This window comes from Mobula birostris, unplaced genomic scaffold (genome assembly GCF_030028105.1).
Source record: "Mobula birostris isolate sMobBir1 unplaced genomic scaffold, sMobBir1.hap1 scaffold_911, whole genome shotgun sequence".
Classification (NCBI taxonomy): Eukaryota; Metazoa; Chordata; class Chondrichthyes; order Myliobatiformes; family Myliobatidae; genus Mobula; species Mobula birostris.
This window is the reverse complement of record NW_027278628.1, coordinates 72798-98989: the sequence shown is the minus strand read 5'-3', so window position 1 is coordinate 98989 and position 26192 is coordinate 72798. Positions and strand designations below refer to the sequence as shown.

The window sequence follows — 26192 nt, the reverse complement described above, 5'->3', positions numbered from 1 at the left end:
CAGCACTGGGGCTCCACAGGGGACTGTCTTGTCTCCCTTTCTCTTCACCATTTACACCTCGGACTTCAACTACTGCACAGAGTCTTGTCATCTTCAGAAGTTTTCGGATGACTCTGCCATAGTTGGATGCATCAGCAAGGGAGATGAGGCTGAGTACAGGGCTACAGTAGGAAACTTTGTCACATGGTGTGAGCAGAATTATCTGCAGCTTAATGTGAAAAAGACTAAGGAGCTGGTGGTAGACCTGAGGAGAGCTAAGGTACCAGTGACCTCTGTTTCCATCCAGGGGGTCAGTGTGGACATGGTGGAGGATTACAAATACCTGGGGATACGAATTGACAATAAACTGGACTGGTCAAAGAACACTGAGGCTGTCTACAAGAAGGGTCAGAGCCGTCTCTATTTCCTGAGGAGACTGAGGTCCTTTAACATCTGCCGGACGACGCTGAGGATGTTTTACGAGTCTGTGGTGGCCAGTGCAATCATGTTTGCTGTTGTGTGCTGGGGCAGCAGGCTGAGGGTGGCAGACACCAACAGAATCAACAAACTCATTTGTAAGGCCAGTGATGTTGTGGGGATGGAACTGGACTCTCTCACGGTGGTGTCTGAAAAGAGGATGCTGTCTAAGTTGCATGCCATCTTGGTCAATGTCTCCCATCCACTACATAATGTACTGGGTGGGCACAGGAGTACATTCAGCCAGAGACTCATTCCACTGAGATGCAGCACAGAGCGTCATAGGAAGTCATTCCTGCTTGTGACCATCAAACTTTACAACTCCTCCCTTGGAGGGTCAGACACCCTGAGCCAATAGGCTGGTCTTGGATTTATTTCATAATTTACTGGCATAATTTACATATTACTATTTAACTATGGTTTTATTACTATTTATTATTTATGGAGCAACTGTAACGAAAACCAATTTCCCCCGGGATTAATAAAGTATGACTATGACTATGACTATAGAATACCCCCAATAGAGTAACTGCTCCCTTCCTGTTCCTGACTTCCACCCATACTGACTCAAAAGAGGATCCTGCTACATTACCCACCCTGTCTTTAGCTGTAGTAGTATTCCTGACCAGTAATGCCACCCCTCCTCCCCTTCCCACTCCCTCTATCCCTTTTAAAGCACTACTTTAAATCATCTACTTGTAAGCCTACTGACTCATCGTCAGCTTTATCATACTGCTTCCTAACCCACTGACATGTTAATTTAAACCACTTCCAACAGCTCTAGTAAACCTGCTGCAAGATTATTGATCCCCATTGGATTCAAGTGCAACCTGTACCTTTTGTACAGGTCCCACCTGCCCCTGAAGAGGGCCCAATTATCCAGAAATCCCAAGATTACTACTCTTGAGGTCCTGCTTCTCAGCTTCCTTCCTAACTCTCTGTATTCTGTTTTCAGGACCTCCTCCATTTTTCTACCTACGTCGTTGATACCAATATGTACCATGACTTCTGGCTGCTCACCCTCCCTTTTCAGGATATTGTGGACACATTCAGAAACATTGTGGACTCTGACACCTGGGAGGCAAACTACAATCCATGTTTCCTTTTCACGTCCACAGAATTGCCTGTCTGTCCCCCTGACTATTGAGACCCCTATCACTGCTGCCATCCTCTTCAGTTCCCTACCCGTCTGAGCCATAGGGCCAGACTCTGTGGCAGAGGCACGGCAGCTGTTACTTCCCCCAGGTAGGTCGTTTCCCTCGCCCCACCCCAGTACTCAAAATGGAGTACTCATTATTGGGGGGGGGGGGGGGGAGTCCACAGGAGTGCTATCCACTATCTGATGTTCTCCCTTCCATCTCCTGACAGTCACCCATTTATCTATTTCTTCTAGCCTTGGGGTGACTACCTCCCTGTAGCTCCTGTCTATCACTGCTTCACTTTCCCTAACAAGCTGAAGGTCATTGAACGGTCCCTAAGGAGCTTCTTCTCGATGCACTGAGTGCAGATGTGGCCAACAGGGAGGCTGAAAGTCTCCAGAACAGAAAACTAGCTCTGTAAACATACTCCCTATTCTCTCAAGATTTAAATAAGAAATAAGGAATGAATTTACCTACTTACCTGGCCTCCGCCTGTTCTCGCCAAAGCCACGTTAAGCCAAAGCCTTACTACTCTGCCTCAGTCTACTCCGACAACGACTGCTCCCATGATGACTGATCCGCTAGGCGGTACCTCTTTTTTCTAGAGACTGGGTTTTTAAGGCTCTTCACCGGACACCCTTTCTTCCGTCTCTCACCCTCCTCCTCTTTTTGGACGCTCCGCACTGGTTCTCTGCCTGTTCTGGTTCTTTTCATCTTGAATTTCCAATGAGACATTAACTAGTTCGACTTCAGCAGTCCCCGCTCCTCCTCAAACTTTATCCCCACTGAATGCACTGCCTTCTACTCACTCCGCACCAATAACATCCTTAACTTCAAATCCACAGACACTGTGTGTGCTGTTGTACTGTGGCAAGCTGGCCTCTACCTTGCTGAGGCCAGGCGGCAACTCTCAGACATCTCATACCCACCCGTTGAAGTGGACCCCACTTTGGACCATCAGGAAACTGGCTCTGACACCATCACCAACCTCATCATCTCTGGAGAACTCCCATCCATTGCCACCAAATTCATAGTTCCCATACCCCACACCGTTCACTTCTTCCTCCCACCCAAGATTCACAAACCTGACTGCCTAGATAGGCCCATTGTCTCTGCCTGCTCCGGCCGTACTGAACTTGTGTCTGCATACTTCGACTTCACTCTGTCCCCCTTGGTCCAGTCCCTTCCACTTACATCCGCAACACTTCTCATTCTCTTAATCTCCTCACTAATTTTCAATTCCCTGGCCCTGACCGCTTCTTTCTCAATAAAAGAACCAACCAGTTCCCCTCTACCACCACCGTCTTTCATCTGGCAGAACTGGTCTTTACCCTCAACAACTTTTCTTTCAGCATCTCCACTTTTTCCAGACCTGAGGTCTAGCAAGAGGCACCCACGTGAGCCACAGCTGAGCATGCCTATTAATTAGATCAGTCCATGTTCCAAGCCTTCACAGGTAAAGCTCCCCTCAGCTACAGTGACAATTGCCTTGGTGCTGCTTCATGCACCCACACTGAGCTCGTCAATTTCATCCACTTTGCCTTCAACTGCCACCCTGCCCTAAGGTTCACTTGGTCCATTTCTGACACCTCTCTCCTCTTTCTTGATCCCTCTGTCTCCATCTCTGGAGACAAACTGCCGACTAACATCTTTTATAAACCTACAGGTTTCCACATGATCTTGACTATAGCTCATCCCACCCTGTCTCCTGTAAAAATGCTATTCCGTAAGATCATAAGACATAGGAGCAGAATTGGCCCATTTGGCCCATCGAGTCTGCTCCGCCATTCAATCATGGTTGATCCTTTCTCCTCCTCCTAAGCCTCACTCTCCAGCCTTCTCCCCGTAACCTTTGATGTCATATCCAATCAAGAACCTATCAAGCTCTGTCTTAAATACACCTAACAACTTGGCCTCCACAGCTGCCTGTGGTAATAAATTCCACAAATTCACCACTCCCTGGCTAAAGAAATTTCTCCGCATCTCATTGTTGAATGGATACCTCACTATCCTGAGGCTGTGCCCTTTGTCCCAGACACCCCCATCAAGAGAAACATCCTTTCCATATCTACTCTGTCTAGGCCTTTCAACATTCAAAAGTTTTCAATGAGATTCCCCCCTCATCCTTCTAAATTCCAGCAAGTACAGACCTAGATTTATCAAACGTTCCTCATCTGATAACCCTTTCATTCCTGGAATCATCTTTGTGAACCTTCTCTGAACCCTCTGCAATGCCAGCACATCTTTTCTTAGATGAGGAGCCCAACACTGCTCACAATACTCAAGGTGAGGCCTCACCAGTGCCTTAAAAAGCCTCAGCAACATCTAGAAACTCAGGTCTCATCTCATCAACTCATCTCAGGTCTCTGTAAGAAATCCTCAGATAGCTGCAGTTCATTCAGAACACTGCTGCTAGAGTCCTCACTAAGACCAAGAAAGTAGAACTTATCACCCCAGTTCTCAGATCACTACACTGGCTTCCTGTCCATCAGAGGATTGACTTCAAAATATTACTTCTGGTTTATAAAGCACTGAATGGTCTAGGGCCAAAATACATCTCCGATCTCTCGTTGCATTGTGAACCTTCCTGAGCTCTCAGGTCATCTATGCTTTCTGTCCCCAGGGTCAAAACTAAACATGGTGAAGCAGCTTTGAGTTACTATGCTCCACATAACCTTCCAGAGGATCTGAAGTCTGCCACAACTTTAAGCTCTTTTAAATCAAGACTTATATCTTGTTCTATGTAAAGTGCTTTGCACTGCCTTGTGTTTGAAATGTGCTATATAAGTAAACTGCCTTGACCTACATGCTGATTTAAGAAACCTCCTGGATGCACCTATTAAATTCTGCACCATCTAAACTTATTGCATCAAGTCTACATTGGAGAACTTCAAGTCACCCATAGCAACGATCTTTTTTTTGCTCTTTTCCCTAATCTGCTTGTAACTCTGTTCCTTAATGTCCCAGTAGTTATTGGGGGTCAGTCGTATAATCCCATCAATGTGATTGCACCTTTCTTATGTTTGAGTTCTAACCATAAAGACTCAGTGGATGAGCCCTCCATTGTGTCCCTTCAGAGTGCAGCTCCCGATTAATAGCACAACTCCCCCTCTTCCTATGTTTTTTTAAATCTTCTTCTTTATCTTTTCTAAAGCACTGAAACTGGCGCATTAAGCATCCAGTCCTGTCCCATGCTCTGCCAAGTGTCCTTGTTGTTCTATGTACTCACCCATGTTATAAGTTCATCAACTTTACATTTAGTACTCATGGCATTAAAATGCTTCAACTCATCCTTCCCATTGCATCCATTACTTGCCCTTCCTTTCTTACAGACTTAATCATTACGACATCCATCTTTCTCTCAATCCCCCCACTTTCTGAACCAGTGCTTTGGTTCCCATCCCCCTGGTTTACCCAAACTAGATTAAACCATCTCGAGCAGCACCAGTGCACCTCCCTATTATATCTGAAGGAGAAGGTTAAAACAATGGGCCACAACTCTTAGGATAGTTCTTCTGAAATCCAATGGAGAATCAAGAAGAAATTACCACACCAAGAATATGGAATTTATTTAAGAGGAAGCTGGATACAGGAGGAAGAAAGGAATGGAAGCATGGGTCTTGGTGTTTTGCAATTTGGAAGTTCTTTGGAAGTCAGGAATGTGTCATAAAACTTGTCTTAATTGTTACACAAAGAATGAACAAAGAAAGAAGAGCTGAGAGAACAAAGAAGTCATGGTTATCTTCTACAAAAACTAGCTCAGATTAAAAACAACGTGTCAGTGATAAGAATTAGCCTGTAAATTAGCCAGATTCAAGCGATGCAATACCTGTTGCAGAAAAACTAAGAAGCTGCAAGTAAAATGCAGAAGCAGCAAGACCACGATCACTGGAAAATTCACTAAACAGTTACATGCTTATAGGTGATTCTATAAAAATACAAGCAAGCAGAGGAAAGTTAAACTACAAGAGAAATAGCCATTCTACACCCTGATCTACACCGTGGTGAGATGAAGAGGGCTGGAAGGAGATATGTGGAACATAATAGCTGCATGTCAGTTGCATAAGAACTAACATGCCACTGTTGGACCAAGTGACCAATTTCTGTAATGCAAAGATGTGGAATCGATAATGGGTAGAGCTGCGTAACACTAAGGGCAGAAGACGCTGGTGGGAGTTGTGTACAGGCCACCTAACAGTAGTAGTGAGGTCGGAGATGGTATTAAACAGGAAATTAGAAATGTGTGCAATAAAGGAACAGCAGTTATAATGGGTGACTTCAATCTACATGTAGATTGGGTGAACCAAATTGGTAAAGGTGCTGAGGAAGAGGATTTCTTGGAATGTATGCGGGATGGTTTTTTGAACCAACATGTCGAGGAACCAACTAGAGAGCAGGCTATTCTGGACTGGGTTTTGAGCAATGAGGAAGGGTTAATTAGCAATCTTGTCGTGAGAGGCCCCTTGGGTAAGAGTGACCATAATATGGTGGAATTCTTCATTAAGATGGAGAGTGACATAGTTAATTCAGAAACAAAGGTTCTGAACTTAAAGAGGGGTAACTTTGAAGGTATGAGATGTGAATTAGCTAAGATAGACTGGCAAATGACACTTAAAGGATTGACGGTGGATATGCAATGGCAAGCATTTAAAGGTTGCATGGATGAACTACAACAATTGTTCATCCCAGTTTGGCAAAAGAATAAATCAAGGAAGGTAGTGCACCCGTGGCTAACAAGAGAAATTAGGGATAGTATCAATTCCAAAGAAGAAGCATACAAATTAGCCAGAGAAAGTGGCTCACCTGAGGACTGGGAGAAATTCAGAGTTCAGCAGAGGAGGACAAAGGGCTTAATTAGGAAGGGGAAAAAAGATTATGAGAGAAAACTGGCAGGGAACATAAAAACGGACTGTAAAAACTTTTATAGATATGTAAAAAGGAAAAGACTGGTAAAGACAAATGTAGGTCCCCTGCAGACAGAAACAGGTGAATTGATTATGGGGAGCAAGGACATGGCAGACCGATTGAATAATTACTTTGGTTCTGTCTTCACTAAGGAAGACATAAATAATTTTCCAGAAATAGTAGGGGACAGAGGGTCCAGTGAAATGGAGGAACTGAGGGAAATACATGTTAGTAGGGAAGTGGTGTTAGGTAAATTGAAGGGATTGAAGGCAGATAAATCCCCAGGGCCAGATGGTCTGCATCCTAGAGTGCTTAAGGAAGTAGCCCAAGAAATAGTGGATGCATTAGTGATAATTTTTCAAAACTCGTTAGATTCTGGACTAGTTCCTGAGGATTGGAGGGTGGCTAACGTAACTCCACTTTTTAAAAAAGGAGGGAGAGAGAAACCGGGGAATTATAGACCGGTTAGCCTAACGCCGGTGGTGGGGAAACTGCTGGAGTCAGTTATCAAGGATGTGATAACAGCACATTTGGAAAGCGGTGAAATGATCGGACAAAGTCAGCATGGATTTGTGAAAGGAAAATCATGTCTGACGAATCTCATAGAATTTTTTGAGGATGTAACTAGTAGAGTGGATGGGGGAGAACCAGTGGATGTGGTATATTTGGATTTTCAAAAGGCTTTTGACAAGGTCCCACACAGGAGATTAGTGTGCAAACTTAAAGCACATGGTATTGGGGGTAAGGTATTGGTGTGGGTGGAGAATTGGTTAGCAGACAGGAAGCAAAGAGTGGGAATAAACGGGACCTTTTCAGAATGGCAGGCGGTGACTAGTGGGGTACCGCAAGGCTCAGTGCTGGGACCCCAGTTGTTTACAATATATATTAATGACTTGGATAAGGGAATTAAATGCAGCATCTCCAAGTTTGCGGATGACACGAAGCTGGGTGGCAGTGTTAGCTGTGAGGAGGATGCTAAGAGGATGCAAGGTGACTTGGATAGGTTGGGTGAGTGGGCAAATTCATGGCTGATGCAATTTAATGTGGATAAATGTGAAGTTATCCACTTTGGTGGCAAAAATAGGAAAACAGATTATTATCTGAATGGTGGCCGATTAGGAAAAGGCGAGGTGCAACGAGACCTGGGTGTCATTATACACCAGTCATTGAAAGTGGGCATGCAGGTACAGCAGGCGGTGAAAAAGGTGAATGGTATGCTGGCATTCATAGCGAGAGGATTCGAGTACAGCAGCAGGGAGGTACTACTGCAGTTGTACAAGGCCTTGGTGAGACCACACCTGGAGTATTGTGTGCAGTTTTGGTCCCCTAATCTGAGGAAAGACAACCTTGCCATAGAGGGAGTACAAAGAAAGTTCACCAGATTGATTCCTGGGATGGTAGGACTTTCATATGAAGAAAGACTGGATGAACTGGGCTTGTACTCGTTGGAATTTAGAAGATTGAGGGGGGATCTGATTGAAACGTATAAGATCCTAAAGGGATTGGACAGGCTAGATGCAGGAAGATTGTTCCCGATGTTGGGGAAGTCCAGAACGAGGGGCCACAGTTTGAGGATAGAGGGGAAGCCTTTTAGGACCGAGATGAGGAAAAACTTCTTCACACAGAGAGTGGTGAATCTGTGGAATTCTCTGCCACAGGAAACAGTTGAGGCCAGTTCATTGGCTATATTTAAGAGGGAGTTAGATATGGCCCTTGTGGCTACGGGGGTCAGGGGGTATGGAGGGAAGGCTGGTACAGGGTTCTGAGCTGGATGATCAGCCATGATCATAATAAATGGCGGTGCAGGGCCGAATGGCCTACTCCTGCACCTATTTTCTATGTTTCTATGTTTCTAAATCTCATTATAATTTTAGTCAAATTACAAAATGGGGATTGTACACAGTTTCTCACCTTTACTGCCACCAAGCGTTGCAAGTTTGAATGCTTCCCTATACGAAAGCTCCTCATAATCTGGAGAGGTTAAACTCAGAATCTTGGACGTATCAATGGCTCTCCGTACAGCATCAAGTATTGAAGGCGAGTAACCACCTGAAACATCTAAAACAGAGTTTCGTATCATTTCAGCATTGCACATCAGAAAAGTAGCTGAAAGGTGAATAGTTGTCAAGGAGATACCTTTGAACTGCAGACTAAGAAGATCAGGTAAGAACAAAGTGGTTCTGCTGATTTTCTCCTTGTGAACGAGCCAACACCATAAACCACAAGAGACATTACAGAGGGTAGAGATGATATATGGAATTGTATTACCTGTTGCTGGTGTAGGTTCCAACCAGGACTCTCCTGAGTGAGCCCATCTCTGTCCTTTGGTGGTCCACTGCACTTACCTGCTCCATCACTGCTGATAGAAGCTTGTGCTTCTGATGGTGGGGGATATTAGATTATGTGCACCTGACCTTCAGCAGTGCACAAGGGCTGAGTCATCTTTAGGACCTTCCCTGCTGATACCCATGAAATTCTCACCTTAGTGTCTTCAGCTCATTTCCCTACATGCTTATGATCTTTTGCTAGCATTACACACAGAAAGTTTGGAAATATGTATTCCAATAGTCATGGTCTAGTACATTAGTTTCTAATTTAGAGCCATAGAGTCACAGAAAATGACAGCATAGAAACAAGTCCTTTGGCCCATCTCATCCATGCCAAACCATTTAAACTGCCTAGTCCTATCAACCTGCGCCCAGACCAAGGCCCTCCATTCCCATTCTATCCATGTATCTATTCAAACTTCTCTTTAATACTGAACTCAAAATTGCATCCATCACTTATGCTGACAGCTTGTCCACACTCACACCACCTTCTAAGTGAAAACATTTCCTCTCATGCTTTGCTTAAACTTTTCACCTTTCACCCTTAACCCCATGACCTCTAGTTATACTCTCAAACAACCTCAGTGAAAAAAGCCTGCTTGCAATTACCCTATCTATCCCCCTCATAATCTTCTACGTTCTAGGGAATAAAGTTCAAACCTATTCAATCTTTCCTTATAAGTCAGGTCCTCCAGATCTGGCAACATCCTTGTAAATTTTCTCTGTACTTTTTCAAATTTATTTATATCTTTCCTATAGGTAGATGACCAAAACTGCACACAATACTCCAAATTAGGCCTCACTAACCACTTATAAAACTTCAACATAACATCCCAACTCCTGTACTCTATATTTTGATTTATGAAGGCCAATGTGCCAAAAGTTTTCTTTACAATCCTATCTACCTCTGACACCACTTTCAATGAATTATGAACCTGTATTATCAGACCCCTTTGTTCTACCGCACTCCTCGGTGCCCTACTGCTCACTGTGTAAGACCTACCCTGGTTTGTCCTCCCAAAGTGCAACACCTCACACTTGTCTGCATTAAATTCTATCTGCCATTTTTCAGCCCATTTTCCCAGCATGTCCAGATCACGCTGCAAGTTTTGTTAGTCTTCCTCACTGTCCAAATCACCCCTAATCTTGGTGTCATCCGCAAATTTGCTGATCCAGTTTAGCACGTTATCATCCAGATCATTGATATAGATGCCAAACAACAAACGACCCAGCATCAATTCCTGAGGCACTCCACAAGCCCAGGTCTCCAGTCAGAGAGGCAACCATCTACTACCACTCTCTGGCTTCTCCCACGAAGCCTATGTCCAATCCAATTTACTACCTCATCTAGAATACCAAGTGACTTAACCTTCTTGACCAACCTCCCATGTGGGTCCTTGTCAAATGCCTTGCTGAAGTCAACGTAGACAACTTCCACTGCTTTGTCTTCAGCAACATTACTGTAACTTCCTTGCAAATCTCTATAAGATTGGTTAGATACAACCTACCATGCACAAAGTCATGCTGACCATCTCTAATCAGTACCCGCCTATCCATATACTCGGGTATCTGGTCTCTTGGAATACTTTCCTATAACTTTCCCATTATTGATGCTTGGCTCACTGGCTTATCATTTCCTGGTTTATTCTTCGAGCCTTTCTTAAACAGTGGAACAACATTAGCCATCCTTCAATCCTCTGGAAACTCACTTGTTGCTAAGGGTGATTTAAATATCTCTGCTAGGACCCATGCAATTTCTTCACTTGCCTCCACAGGTTCCAAAGGAACACCTTGCTATGCCCCAAGGATTTATTCACCCTAATTTGCCTCAGGACAGTAAATAACTCCTCCTCTAATCTGTATCAGTTCCATGAGCTCACTTCTATAGACTCTGTATCTGTCTCCTGAGTAAATACAGATGTGAAAAATCAGTTTAAGATCTCCCCCATCTCTTTTGTCTCCACGCATAGATTAGCATTCTGATCTTCCAGAGGACCAATTTTGTCCCTTCCAAACCTTTTGCTCTTAACATATCCCTTAGGATTCTCCTTCACCTTGTCTGCTAGGGCAACCTCATGCTTCTTTTAGCCCTCCCGGTTTCTTTCTTAAATGTCCTCTAGCATTTCTTATACTCCATAGCATCTCATTTGTTCCTACTTGTTAGGCACCTCATTTTATTTTTTAACCAGGGCCTGAATATCTCTTGAAAACCACAGTTCCCTAAACCTGTTATCCTTTTAGAATAAATGTCAAAATGAATGTGCCTTTTATTCTGATGGGCACATACAAGCTTTGTACTTCCAAAATTTCACTTTTGAAGGCCTCCCACTTACCAAGTACACCTTTGCCAGAAAACAGCCTGTCCCAATCCACACTTGCCACATCCTTTCCGATACCATCAAAATTGGCCTTTCTCTAATTTAGAATCTCAACCCGAGGACCAGACCTATCCTTTTCCATAGTTACCTTGACACTAATAGTATTATAATCATTGGATAGAAAGTGTCCTCCTACACAAACTACTGTCTCCTGCCCTGTCTCGTTTCCTAACAGGAAATCAAGTATTGCACATTTGTTCATTGGGGCTTCTATGTACTGCTTAAGAAACTTCCACAAACACATTTGACAAACTTTATTCCATCTAGTCCTTTTACAGTATGGGACTTCCAGTCAGTATGTAGAAAGTTAAAATGACCTACTGTCACAACTTTTTGTTTCTTGCAACAATCTGCAATCTATCTACAAATTTGTTCCTCTAAAGCCGGCGACTGTTGGGTGGTCTATAATATAGCCCCATTAATGTGGTCATACCTTTCTTATTCCTTAGTTTCACCCATAAAGCCTCACTAGAAGAGCTCTACATGTACAATCTAAGGACTACCATGACATTTTCACTGACTAGTAGTGCCACCCTTCCTTTTTTGATCTCTCCCGCTCTGTCACGTCTAAAACACCGGAATCCCAGAATACTGAGTTGCAAGTCTCACAACTGGCTACAAAATCATAATTCCAAGTGTTGATCCATGCCTTGAGCTCATCTCCCTTTCCTGGGGACCCAAGTCACCCCAACCACAAATTGTTCCAGCTGCTACTATCCGGGAAATGGTACCCCAGCATTAAAAGCCAGGACCAACAGGGTCCAGCATGGCTTCTTCCACCAGGCCATCAGACTGCTTAACTCATGCTGGCACAACTGAATTCCTATGTTATATTGACTGTCCTGTTGTACATTTATTATAAATTACTATAAATTGCACATTGCTCATTTAGACACCACCACGTTGAATGGAGACATAACAAAGAGAGTTTTACTCCTCATGTATATGAAGAATGTAAGTAATAAAGTCAATTCAATTCAATACTTCTTGCGTTCTTCCATTACTTGGAGGACTCTAGGTTCCAATCTCCTGACAGGGACATGGGCCATAATATTCTGGCTGGCATTTGCCTGGTCATCAGGGAGCTCTGCATTGATAGATGTATTGTCAAAGATTTACGGGACATGGACGTGGCCTCCTTAGTCCACCACGTCTGTGCCATCATCTGGAACCTATCTTTACCAATCCCTTGTGGCCCATAGCATTCTATGCCATGGTACTCCAAACGCAGATGAGATGTTAAGACTGAGGCCCTACCTGCTCTGTCAGGTGGATGTAAATATTCCATGGCACTCTTTCAAGGAAGAGCAGGGTAGTTGTCATGTTTAGAGTCATCAAGGGGTGCAACACAGAAACAGGCCATTTGCTCGTTGACCATGCCAACTATTTACATCTATCCCACATTTAGCTCATCTTTTACTCCACTCAGGTTCCAATTAATCATGCCTGGATTCTGCCACTCATATATACAATTGAGACAATTTACAGTGGACCATCGACCTACCAAACCACACATCTTTGGGTTGTGGAGTGAACCCGTGGGAGAACATGCAAACTCTGCACAGGCAGCATGCTAGTGCAGGATTAAACCTGGGTTTCTTGCACTGTCAGGCAGTGACTCTATAAACTGCACCTCTTCTCTCCGATGTCCTGAGCTATCACTTAATTTAACTCAGATTTAGATTCGGATCACATTGAAATTCCTTACTCAGGTGAACCTTACAGAGTAAACAGTATACATGACAATGATGCATACTGCAATCAGTGCGAAACAACAGAATGGCACAAGTTAGCAGATAGTCCCACACCCATGAATCTTCTCTGCTTCTCTCTAGCTTTTGTCTCATTTGATTAAATAAGCATTTGCTTATTTTTCAACATTGATGTCTGGTTCCAGATTCTTCCACAAGAGGGAAATTCCTCTCTTCATCCTCATTGTAAAGATCCTCAGTTTCGAGCAAGTCTGCTCTCACTCCTCTGAACAGCATGGTGAAGGTACTCCACCAGACTGGTGGGTAGGGAATTATAGGATTTAATCCCAGCAACTAGGAACCCGCAATATGATGCATCCACGTTCTGTTCAGAAAGCTCCAAAGCGGTTTGTAGTCAATGAAACAATTTTGAAGCATTATTGACTGTTGAATTAAAGAGACAAGAAGACAAAGAAGACAAAAGGTGCACACCTGGTCCAGAGACAAAAAAAATGGTTTACCTACCTGTTCCTAGCCCCACATTTACTTTGTGATTCAAAGCCCTTCGTACATCCATTAAACCGCTGCACAGGCTGGAGGGTGAAAGAGAGAAATCATGCCCCAGTATGTCTGTTATTCACACAGATTCTAACAACAAGCACGTACAACTAACAATTGCCCATCAGCACTAACAGGCTCCACTGGATATTGCTAACACTGGAATCATGGAGTTGTGGTGTGCCAAGTTTTTCATAATAACATTGCTCACTTCTCTGGTAAATCTTCCATTAATGTCCGTATCTCTGCTCCATAGCTCTCTCAGCTCCCCCAGCCTCTGGAACCAAGGTTCCACCCATGACACAGGTTTTACCGTGCAGTCTGAAGGCTAAACCAAGTTAGTCACCAGTAAGCCTAATGGGGAATTTGGGAGAAAGTGCAATACCGCAGAGTGGAAGGTTCGTTACCGCGGAATGCGGGAGGTCTGTCACCGCGGAGTGCGGGAGGTTCGTCACCGCAGAGTGGAAGGTTTGTTACCGCAGAGAGCAGAAGGTTCGTTACCGTAGAGAGTGGAAGGTTTGTTACCAAGAATGGAAGGTTCCATATAACCATATAACCATATAACCGTATAACAATTACAGCACAGAAACAGGCCATCTCGGCCCTTCTAGACCGTGCCGAACTCTTACTCTCACCTAGTCCCACCGACCTGCACTCACCCCATAACCCTCCATTCCTTTCCTGTCCATATTGTTGTCCAATTTAACTTTAAACGAAACATCGAACCTGCCTCAACCACTTCTGGTGGAAGCTCGTTCCACACAGCTACCACTCTCTGAGTAAAGAAGTTCCCCCTCATGTTATCCCTAAACTTTTGCCCTTTAACTCTCAACTCATGTCCTCTTGTTTGAATCTCCCCCACTCTCAATGGAAAAAGCCTATCCACATCAACTCTATCTATCCCCCTCATAATTTTAAACACCTCTATCAAGTCCCCCCTTAAGCTTCTACGTTCCAAAGAATAAAGACCTTTCTCTGTAACTTAGGTGATGAAACCCAGGTAATATTCAAGTAAATCTTCTCATACTCCTCTATTTTGTTGACATCTTTCCTATAATTCGGTGACTAAAACTGTACACAGTACTCCAAATTTGGCCTTACCAATGCCTTGTACAATTTCAACATTACATCCCAACTCCTATACTCAGTGCTCTGATTTATAAAGGCCAGCATACCAAAAGCTTTCTTCACCACCCTATCCACATGAGATTCCACCTTCAGGGAACTATGCACCATTATTCCTAGATCCCTCTGTTCTGCTGCATTCTTCAATGCCCTACCATTTACCATGTATGTGCTATTTTGATTAGTCCTACCAAAATGTAACACCTCACATTTATCAGCATTCAACTCCATCTGCCATCTTTCAGCCCACTCTTCTAACCAGCCTAAATCCCTCTGCAAGCTTTGAAAACCTACTTCATTATCTGCAACTCCACCTATCTTAGTATCATCTGCATACTTACTCATCCAATTTACCACCCTATCATCCAGATTATTAATATATATGACAAACATATAAAACAACATTGGACCCACTACAGATCCCTGAGGCACACCACTAGTCACCGGCCTCCAATCTGACAAACAGTTACCCACCACCACTCTCTGGTGTCTCCCATCCAGCCACTGCTGAATCCATTTTACTACTTCAATATTAATACCTAACGATTGAACTTTCCTAACCAAACTTCCGTGTGGAACCTTGTCAAAGGCCTTACTGAAGTCCATATAGACAACATCCACTGCTTTACCCTCGTCAACTTTCCTAGTAACCTCTTCAAAAAATTCAATAAGATTTGTCAAACATGACCTTCCACGCACAAATCCATGTTGACTGTTCCTAATCAGACCCTGTCTATCTGGATAATTATATATACCATCTCTAAGAATATTTTCCATCAATTTACCCACCACTGACATCAAACTCACAGGCCGATAATTGCTAGGTAGACTCTTAGAACCCTTTTTAAACAATGGAACAACATGAGCAATACGCCAATCCTCCGGCACCATCCCCGTTTCTAATGACATTTGAAATATTTCTGTCAGAGCTGCTACTATTTCTACACTAACTTCCCGGTTCATTACCGCAGAGTGCGGAAGGTTCATTACCGACAGCGCAGAATGTTCGTTACCGAGAGTGGAAGGTTCGTTACCAAGAGTGGAAGGTTCGTTACCGCAGACCGTGGAAGGTTCGTTACCGCAGACTGTGGAAGGATCGTTACTGAGAGTGGAAGGTTCGTTACCGCAGACTGTGGAAGTTTCGTTACCAAGAGTGCAGAACGTTCGTTACTGAGAGTGGAAGGTTCGTTACTGAGAGTGGAAGGTTCATTACCGCAGACTGTGGAAGGTTCGTTACCGAGAGTGGAAGGTTCATTACTGCAGACTGTGGAAGGTTCGTTACTGAGAGTGGAAGGATCGTTACCGAGAGTGGAAGGTTCGTTACCACAGACTGTGGAAGGATCGTTACCGAGAGTGGAAGGTTCGTTACTGCAGACTGTGGGAGTTTCGTTACCAAGAGTGCAGAACGTTTGTTACTGAGAGTGGAAGGCTTGTATTGCAGAGTGCGGAATGTTCGTTACCGAGAGTGGAAAGTGCGTTACCACAGACTGTGGAAGGTTCATTACTGAGAGTGCAGAATGTTCGTTACCGAGGGGGGAAGGCTTGTATTGCAGAGTGCGGAATGCTCATTACTGAGAGTGGAAGGCTCGTTACTGTAGAGAGTGGAAGGTTCGTTACTGAAAGTGGAAGGTTCGTTACCGAGAGTGCAGAACATTCATTACCGAGAGTGAAAGGATCGTTACCGCAGAGTGTGGAACATTTGTTACTGACAGTGCGGAATGCTCGTTACCGAGGGTGGAAGGCTTGTATTGCAGAGTGCGGAATGTTTGTTACTGAGAGTGAAAGGATCGTTACCGCAGAGTGTGGAACGTTCATTACCGAGAGTGCAGAATGTTCGTTAGTGAGAGTGGAAGGTTCATTACTGCAGACTGTGGAAGGTTCGTTACCGAGGGTGCAAAACGTTCGTTACCAAGAGTGGAAGGTTCGTTACCGAGAGTGCAGAACATTTGTTACCGAGAGTGGAAGATTCGTTACCGCAGAGTGTGGAATGTTCGTTACCGAGAGTGTGGATGGTTCGTTTCCAGGAGTGTGGAACGTTCGTTCCCACAGAGAGTGAAACGTTCGTTACTGCAGAGTGTGGAACGTTCGTTACCGCAGAGTGGAAGGTTCGTTTCCAAGAGTGCAGAACGTTCCTTCCCGCAGGGAGTGGAAGGTTCGTTACCGCAGAGTGGAAGGTCTGTTACCGAGAGTGCGGAAGGTTCTTTACTGCAGAGTACAGAATGTTTGTTACCCAGAGTGGAAGGTTTGCCCCCAGTGAATGGCTGAGTTTAAAGGCAGAGACAGATCTATGCAGAAGTGAGATATGTATGAAAGATCAAGGAATAAATGACATGGTTATAATTTGAACTAAAGAGGGGTATGGAGAGACTTATGAAAACATCAGTATAAACAAGCTGTGCTGAATGGCCTCCCTCAATGCTGTACCATGCAATACATTAAAATATATACCTTTAGAAGAGAGACAAAATGTTTTGGAATCTTCAGGGACCTAGCTGAGAATCCATTGGGGGATCAATCAACATCTAGACTTGGGAATCAGGTTAGCAAATAACCATCAGGGCAGGGAGCAAGGGGCCTAGCAAGAGCATCTGCCAGAGCTATTGTCCAGACAGGAAACAAAGTTCCTGAGATTAACCAGAACCTGACAATCCTCATCCAGTCCAGGCACTTTCAATACCACCACACTCCTAGAAATATTGCACATCCCATGCACAGCTCAATGACCGTAGAATCTGATTTCCTTTTAAAGATTCACACAACACAGAAATAGGCCATCCATGCTGACCATGAATCCTAAATCAACACTGATCCCTTTCTATTCACCTTGTGTTCCCACTAACCTGCACCATGCCTTACCACTCATCTACACACTTAGGGTAACTCACTGTGGCCAATTAATCTACCAGCTCACACATCTTTGGGATGTGGAAGGTAATTAGAGTACTAAGAAGACTGCCATTGAGTGACTGGGAGAATGTGCGGATGCCATACAGACAAAACCCAAAGTCAGGATTGAACCCAGGCTGCTGGAACTGTGAGGCAGTAGGTCTACCAGAGTGCCACAGGGCTGCCCCATTACGAATGTTGATTGCTTGATAAAGTTTAACTGCACTGTCTGAAATAGTGCCGTGGGAAGGCAGGAGGCGCCTCAGCTTGATGCTTCATTGAAACGAAGGCACCTAAGTCAAAGCAGCACTCCCTTAGTGTGGCATGGGATCACTGGTCTGGACTTCTGTGTTCAAGTTCCTGGCGTGCAACCTTAAAGCCAAATCTCGACAGAATATTAAACCAAGAGTTCTTGTTGTACTCATTTTTTTTTCGGATACTCACGATATGTTAGAATTGGGACAGTGTGCAATGCCAGCTCCTTTCCTCTGGAAGAGTTCAAGCTCCTCATCGGAGAGGTAGACTCCATGAGCCATGATAGTCTGGAAAGACATTGTAGTTGATGATGAGCTCTTGATGAGAGGCTCCTTTAAAACTCTTACACAGACGGTGGGAAAAATCCAGAAAAATAGGCAGAGACTCAAAGGGGGAGTGTACGATAAGAATGCAAGTAGATGTAGGAGTAGGCCATTTGACCCCTTGTTCCTGCTAAACTTTTCAATTAGGTCAAATATATTCCAGATCACTGTCTTCAATATACTCATTAAAAAAAGCCTCTACAGCTCACGGCAAGAGAATTTCAAAAACTTCCTCTTTCTGACGAAATTTCTTCACATCTCTGTCCTAATAGAGAACAGGTAAGGAATTTTTCCTCTATTCACACCACTAGTTCCATAATATTAGACAGCCATCCTACTCGAAATCACAGCCCTCTGCGTGAGCTATAAAAAGGAGGCAAAATCTGGGGGAAGACTGTTTGTGAAATCTATTGGTGACCCTGGTTGAGTGACAAGTATCAGTCTTAGGATATCATGAAAAAATTCCCCACTTCTTTGCAAAATAACATTGTGGATCAATACACACACCCGAGGAAGGGCTTTTAGGGAATTAGGGAAGAAGGGTACCTCCAACAATCTAACACTCTCTCAGTACTGCAGCTGGACAACGATTCTGGATAGGTGCATGAATCTGCTACCTTCTGAAATTGCAACATGAACATCATGCTCTGTGTGCAACTGATATATAATTAGCAACAATGCCCAGGAACACTCCAACTAGCAGCCCTGCTTCCAGCTTCTTATCTTGGGAAACTTGGGCTGGAAACAAGGACCACAGATATATGTTGAAAGTGGATGGCAGTGGAAGGTTGGGAGGTTAGATTCTTTAATCTGCAAGAAGTACTTACCTTATCATTCAGAAGGCCGTGGACATCATAAACTTCGGAATAATTCTTGCAGTTTGGAAATAGTTTGTTCACAGCATTAATCTCAGGCTGAGTCTCACTGATATGACTCTGTTTATGAAAGAAAACACGTTTCAGGCAACTACAAGTCTATGGAGAGTAGAATAAAGGAAACCAATCAAGAGCAGGTTGGAAGGTTATGTTTATAGGTAGCAAAGAGTAAGGATGAAGGTTTCAGCAACAGATGAGGTGAGGCTAGAATCACGTAATGTCTCAAAGGTAAAGAGCTCTTGACTTTATTTCTAATAGGTTGAACCATGCTGGCTGTGACTGGCAGTTCTGATCAGAGCCTTCGGGATCCAGTCAATTAACCCACAGTAAATGCTGGACTTTGATACATGTGCAAGAGATATGGAACTATTGGACCAACCTTTGGATTCACGGAGCAAATCCGTCAGCTGAATTCCCACCCCGTCTCCAGATGGACCCTAGTGGCAGAACCCAGACTCACTGAGTCTTCGTGGGAATTCTAGGGTATGGATTGAAGAGGTTATGGAGAACTTAATTAAACTTTTAAAAATATTTAGCTGTTTTTTAAACGTCTGTAACTATTTCTAAATGCTTAAAACAAGAACGGCAATTGTAATAGTTTTTGTGTGTCAAAATGTCAGACATATAAAAATTGTAAAAGGCAACAACAGAAGGCCAAAGCTGCTCTGTCAGCTCCGCCCATTAGGGGCACTTTGAGGCAAAGCCTTTGCACTACAGTGGTACCAGCCAGCTCAAGGGGTGTGCTGCAGGGTTCCAGAGTATGAAGGACCAGACAGATTGGTGCATCATTTCCGGCAGTGTTTGCACAGAAACTTTTATTAATAATGTCATATCTTTGACTGCCAAGGACAATCATACCATGGAAAGACCACGATCATCCACGTCATACGACATGGCACATAATGAATAAGCGAATACCTTTGAAGTAACATAATAAAACAGGTCCTCTCAATCTGGCCCAGGTAACCACAGGAAACAGTGGACCATGATGCAGGGCAGAGAGAACAAACTGATCCCATCTTTGTTGTCTTCATATGACAGAGCAGCAGAACAAAATCTGAAGAGCATGCCAAGTTTATCTGGAAAAATTATTTGTATTTTAAGACATAATAATCAGCAAATATGAAATTGGTATTAATAGAAATTGCTGCTGAATATTGTATCTTGACTAATATAAAGTCACAGAGTCAAGGATAAAGTAAATGAAGAGGGACAGCAACAAAGACCAAAGACTGAAGGGCTGATGACCAGATGGTACAGGCTTAAAGATGGCCAGAAGCACCAGAATTAGCAGAAGAAAATGCAATGAGTGGTTAAAATTGGAAAAGCAGCCTGTTAGTGTGGACAGAAGCAATAGTGCACAACTGTACAAGTACTAGCAGAGAACATTGGCAGGAATAGGGTTCGGGGTGCATTATATGCTGTACCTGAATGTTCAAGTTATTGGCATTTGCAAATGTCCCTATTTGTTTCAATAACTCAGAAGAGCAAGACAGCGCAAATCGAGGGGTCACAATAGGTCTCACCAGAGGATACTAAAACAGAAAATAAATCAGTAAATACCACTAGTTACACACTACCATCAAACTATAAAGTCTAAAATTATTGCTGTCTTTGAATTAACATAAAAATAGAAAATGCCGGATATAATCAAGAGGGCAGGCAACATTTGTGACAAGAGAAAAACACAGACTGATATGGAACTGTGGTAGCTTTTAGTCAAGTGCAGAGGCAAGAAACTTGGCAAAGTTCTGTGCTTGGATCAAAGACAGGAGAGAGTGAATGACAGCAGTGATGGTTGAGCAAGATAACAGAGAGTAGTAACTGAAGGGAGTTACCAGTCTCTTCACAGAATCAGTCCCTTTGACCCATTAAGTCTGCACTGACCATCAAGTACACATTGACACCAATCCCATTTTACTGTGCCCAAGTTCACATCATCTCCCACACCCCCCAGCCCCCACCCCCACCCCTAGATTCTATCGCTCACCAAGACTTTAGGGGCAATTTACTTTGTCCAATTTACCTAACATCCCACATCATTGAGATGTGAGAGGAAACTGGAGCTCCTGGGAAAGCTCACTTGGTGATAGGGAGAACGTGAAAACTCATCATAGGCAGCACCTGAGGTCAGGTGCAAACCAGGGTTTCTGAAGCTGTGAGTAAGCTAGTCACATCACTGTGCTGCGCCAGTCTGAACTCCAAATAACCAATAGAAAGAAAGGGTGCAGTTCCTTGATCTCACATTGAAGAGCATGGAATCAAGAACAGAGAGGTGATAGGTCAGATAATTAAAGAGACAGGCAGCCCAGAGCTGTGGTCATGCTTGTACAAATAGCTGAAGTAATCAGTAAAGCCCTTGCCCACTCAGAGTTGGTACCCCTTTCAGTGTACTAGAGAAGCTTCACAAGCATTAAATATATTACAGTGAGCTAAATTAATTTGAATACTAGACCCACACAGAAAGGAGTTGCCTGCTGTGGTCAATGTTCACCTTTGGCCTTTGGTACCCAGGAAGCACCAATCAGTCATTGGTAGGCCCCAGGTGATGAGGCCTCAGCCATTGTACCACCCCCTCTTTTGACCAGAGGATAGACTGGTGGGAGTGTATGTCATCTCCTCTTAAAGGTAGGAATGTAGAGTCATCATCTCTACAAGAGGATATTCAGACTGATCAAAAACAGTTATATTTGATGTAAGTAGTTAGCAAAACTTAAAAAAGAATTATTACTTTTGCCAAATCGGGGTCAGGAATTATCAGTCAAATGAAGAGGACTCTGCACCTGTGGCCAGTGGAATCCAGAAGGAGAGCAGTGGGCAGATCCACTGGAATCTGTCCCAACATTACAATGGTTTGGTTATAATCAAGAGGGCAGGCAACATCTGTGGCGCGAGAAAAACAGGACTTACAGTAATTGGAAATGTTCCCAGAGAAACAGAAAGGATCGTGAGGAAGGCTTTTGGCATACTAGTCTTTATCAGTCAGGTATCGAATTGGGGATATTATGCTGCAATTGCACAAGATGCTGCTGAGCCCATATTTTGAACATTGTGTTCAGTTTTGACCATCCTCTGAAGGGAAAATAACCTTAAACTGGAAACAGCATAGAAAACATTTACAAGATGTTGTTGGAGCTCAGGGTACAGAGTTACAGAGAGAGGCTGGGCCGTTTGGAACTTCAGTCACTGGAGCATAGGAGACTGAAGGGTGACCTTGTAGAGGTATATAAGTTCATGAGGGGCATGCTGTAGATAGGGTGAATGCACAGAGTTGTTTTCCCAGGGTTAGGGAATAAAGAACCAGACAGCCGAGATTTAAGGTGAGAGGGAAGAGATCTAGTGGGGACCCAAGGGGCAATTTTTTCACCCAGAGGGTGGTCCATAAAGGAAATGAGCTGCCAGAGGAAGTGGTTAGGGTGAATACATTAAAAAGACAGTTGGCCAGGTACATGATCAAGAAAAAATCTGCAGATGCTGGAAATCCAAGTAACACACAGAAAATGTTCCTCATCTTTTTTTTCTCCAGTCCTGCTGAAGGGTCTTGGCCCAAAACGTTGACTGTACACCTTTCCATAGATGCTGCCTGGCCTGGTGAGTTTCTCCAGCATCTTGTGTGTGTTGCTTAGGCAGGTACTTGGATAGGAAATCTTTAGAGGAAAATGGGCCAAACGTAGGCAAACGGAACTAGAAAGTGGGCATCATGTTTGCATAGATCATTTGGGCCAAAGGGCCCATTTTCTTGCTGTACAACCCTATGTTCCCTCCTGAACCACCATTATAGTCCCAACTCTGAGTGAAGACATTTCTTTGCATCTTAATCTTAATAAATAGCCAACCCCTCCATAAAATCTGATGAAAACTCAATAACGTGAAACTGTTCCTGTTCCTTTCTCCAAAGTGGGTATCAGAGTCCCTTTCTACTTTATTGTTTCTATTATACAATCCAGCACCTACAGCACGAGTTATTCTGGAAATTAAAATTATTACAGGATTTCCTATAATACAGATGCTTTATAAATGCAAATGTAAATATTTTAAAGGTTGCAAATACTCAGATGATCACGTAGTGACTGTGAAAGAAGAACCAGTTAATTGCTGAAGTTAAGCACAGCTAATGCAGAGGCATAATAAGGCACTGGTTGGACTACATTTGGGATATTGTGAGCAGTTTTAGGCTCTGTATCTCAAAAGAGATGTGCTGGACTTGGAGAGGGTGCAAAGGAGGTTCACCAGAATGATCGAGGAAATGAAAGGCTTAATGTATGAGGATAACTTCATGGCTCTGGAACTGTACTTGGAGTTCAGAAAGATCAGGGGGAATCTGCTCAAAATCTTCTGAATGCCAAAAGGCCTGAATTAAATGGGCATGAAGAGGATGTTTCCATTTGTAAGAGAGTCTGGGATCTGAGGACACAGCCTCAGAATAAAGGGAGTATCTCTTTAGAAATAAGGTGACGAGGAATTTCTTCAGCCAGAGGATAGTGAATCTGTGGAATTCATTGCCACTCAGGGCTGTGGAGGCCACGTCATTATGTATATTTCAGGCAAAGATTGATAGGTTCTTGATTGGTAAGGGGAATATGGCCTAATTCTGCTCCTATATCTTGTGGCCTTCAGGTCCGGGACATTTCATTTGAACTTGGAAAGAGAGAACCATAGCTAGCAGAATCATAGATGTAGATATACATAGAGAGCAGAGGAGTTTCAGCAGGCTCTTTTTATATTCATTCAAGGAGTGTGTGCCCTCCCAAATTGTCCTCATTAAGATGGTAGGAGTGAGCTGCTTCCTTCAACTGCTACAGTCCTTGAGATCTGTGTACACCCACAAGACTACTTGGGAGAGAGATCCAGGATTTTCATGTAGTGACGGGAAAGAAATGGAGATATATTTCCAAGTCAGGATGGTGTGAGGAATAGTACGGGGAGAAACATAGGGGCTTTCTCAGATGGAATCCAAATCTGAGACAAGGTTGAGCCAGGATATTCAAGGTGCCAGTTAAAGTTTGGATGAAGCTTCCTTGTGTGCACAGTGTGTTGCTACTGGTAAGGCTGAAGGTCATGTCTTTGAGGCCAGATAGTACAAAAAGAAACAAAAGGAAGGGTGAACCAAAGAAAGGCGAGTCTACCTTACCTTCCGTTTGGCCAACTCAGCAACAAATCTGTGAGGAATAATAAAAATTCAATGCCTGCATCACACATTGCTTTGACTTACATAACATAAACTGTACATTGAGTATTCTTCTACACCCTCCCCGCTGGACAGATCAAGGATAGAAATCTCTAGCCTTCATCTTCCATTCCCCTGGGTTTGACAGTCAATAAGTAATCCTGTATATTTTCCACCAGCTTCAATGAGGTTCCACCTCCAGATACACCTTCCCCTCTGCTCCATTTCACAATTTCAATGTCAACGTTCCCATAATGACTCCCTTTCCCACTCTCCTATCACCATGAACTACATTCTATCTCTTAATATTTTCCTATACTGATGTGAGAGTTGCAGCATCTTCTCTTTTACTTCATCTCCTCCACTCGTCCAGAGCTTCAAGCTCCCCTCAGGGATGCAACTAATCCAATTGGGCTTCAGAGTTCATGACCTTTCTGTTGCCTGTCACTTCAATTTCCTATCCCACTCCCACTTAGATCTAGCTGTCTGTGCCCTCATGAATGGTTGTAGTAAGGCCCAAGGTAAGCTTAAGAGACAACAATTCACCTTCTACCTGCACACCTTTGCAGCCATTGGGCTTAATGGTGAGCTCAACAAATTCAGATAGTTAGCTTTCTCTGCTTGTAAGATTATCCATCTGCAAAGTTATGTCAGTTTTCCTCTCTCCACAGATGCTGCTGGACATCTTCAACATTCTCCTTTTGGTTTTGAGTCTCAGCCACTGCTCTCTCTAAGCTGCACTGTAACTGAAATGCTCCCATGCACATAGCCTTTGTTGCCATGCAGCTGGAATTTTCTTCTATATAATGTTAATATAATTTTGAAACTATGCTGATATAATTTTAAGATCTATGTTAATATTAATTATGTGCTATTTAATATAATCTATAAAAGTTCTGAACAATAATTGTACCACATTTACTTTGAAACGTTTTAGAGCTTCAATGTATTTACATTGTCAGTGCTTCGTTATAACACTGTTACAAACTGTAACAGTAAACACAGAATGGAAGTTGGTAGCTCATTGCTAATAAACCGCCAACCTGCTGAACACCAACACCATCTAGTCAAAACGTGTTACTTTTGTCATTGTGCCTCTCAGTTGTTTCAACTGCCTGACATAGTTTGCTTGTGTTGTGAGTTGTGGTTTGTGATTGTTTGATGTGTATATTGCCAAAAAAAAACATTAAAGTGCTGTTCAGTTTTCAGGCCATGTAAAAAGTTCCTGCACAGAGCAATGGTTGGTCTGCACAGCTGTAAAAAAAGATTAGAGGGAATGTTGGCCTCAGCAACTGCTCTAACCCGTATTTCACAGCTTTAACATGTCCCTTTGTTTTCTCACTCTAAGTTATTTCATTCATCTATCAATCAGAAAGCTCTGCAAAACAGAGGAATCACCTCATCAGCCCCAGCATCACCCTATAAAAGTCTAGCACTCTGCTACCAAATGATTCAGAAATCCTGATGGTTCAGAATTTCCTTAGAAAAGTTGCTTCATTCCCTTCACCCTCACTGGAAACCCATTTCCTGCACTCCATAATAATACCAAGTAACATCAAAATTGTACTGTATAGCCTACATTATAATAAGGGACTACTTTATGCTTTGGTAACACGTCATTGCATAGGCGCGTATTGAGCATGTGCTATTAGGCTCATATTGATCTGTATGTGTGTGCTGAGCTTGGATTCTGCCAGAAGAGATCCATGAAACTTAGCTCCTGTCTCCAGCATTTTTATTAATAACATTGTTGTGTAAACAGGCCACACACACAACAAATTGGCGATGAGAATTATGAACCTACATCTTATCGGAACACCGCGTTTTAGTTGATAATGACACTTGGAGAAGAGAGGGAAGGGAGATGAAAAGGAACGACACACGCATCTATATGGAGTGAGCTCATTGCGCTAGCAAAAGGGACACGAGTCAAAAAGAAAACAAGGGGAAAACTAGGCTAAAGTAACATAACAAAGGTGGCGATGATTGGAACCATTACAGCATTTGACAGTGGCATTGAAGACTGGGCAACTTACATTGAAAAAGTGGAGTTATATTGTGATGCTAACAGTGCATCGGTCTTGCCGAAGAGTCTTGGCCTGAAATA

The 26192-nt window shown here is 43.3% G+C and overlaps 1 protein-coding gene across 1 annotated transcript in view; it reads right to left on the bottom strand.

The window, feature by feature from the left end:
• The window catches only part of LOC140193833 (guanine deaminase-like), a 75546-nt gene that overhangs the window by 20133 nt on the left and 29221 nt on the right, over positions 1-26192 (bottom strand). The window contains exons 6-11 of the mRNA XM_072250987.1: positions 24050-24077; positions 20346-20453; positions 18871-18978; positions 17910-18007; positions 13422-13489; positions 8412-8558 (exon numbers count right to left, since the gene is read on the bottom strand). Coding sequence (XP_072107088.1) covers positions 8412-8558; positions 13422-13489; positions 17910-18007; positions 18871-18978; positions 20346-20453; positions 24050-24077 — 557 coding nt within the window. The remainder of the gene's footprint in view (positions 1-8411; positions 8559-13421; positions 13490-17909; positions 18008-18870; positions 18979-20345; positions 20454-24049; positions 24078-26192) is intronic.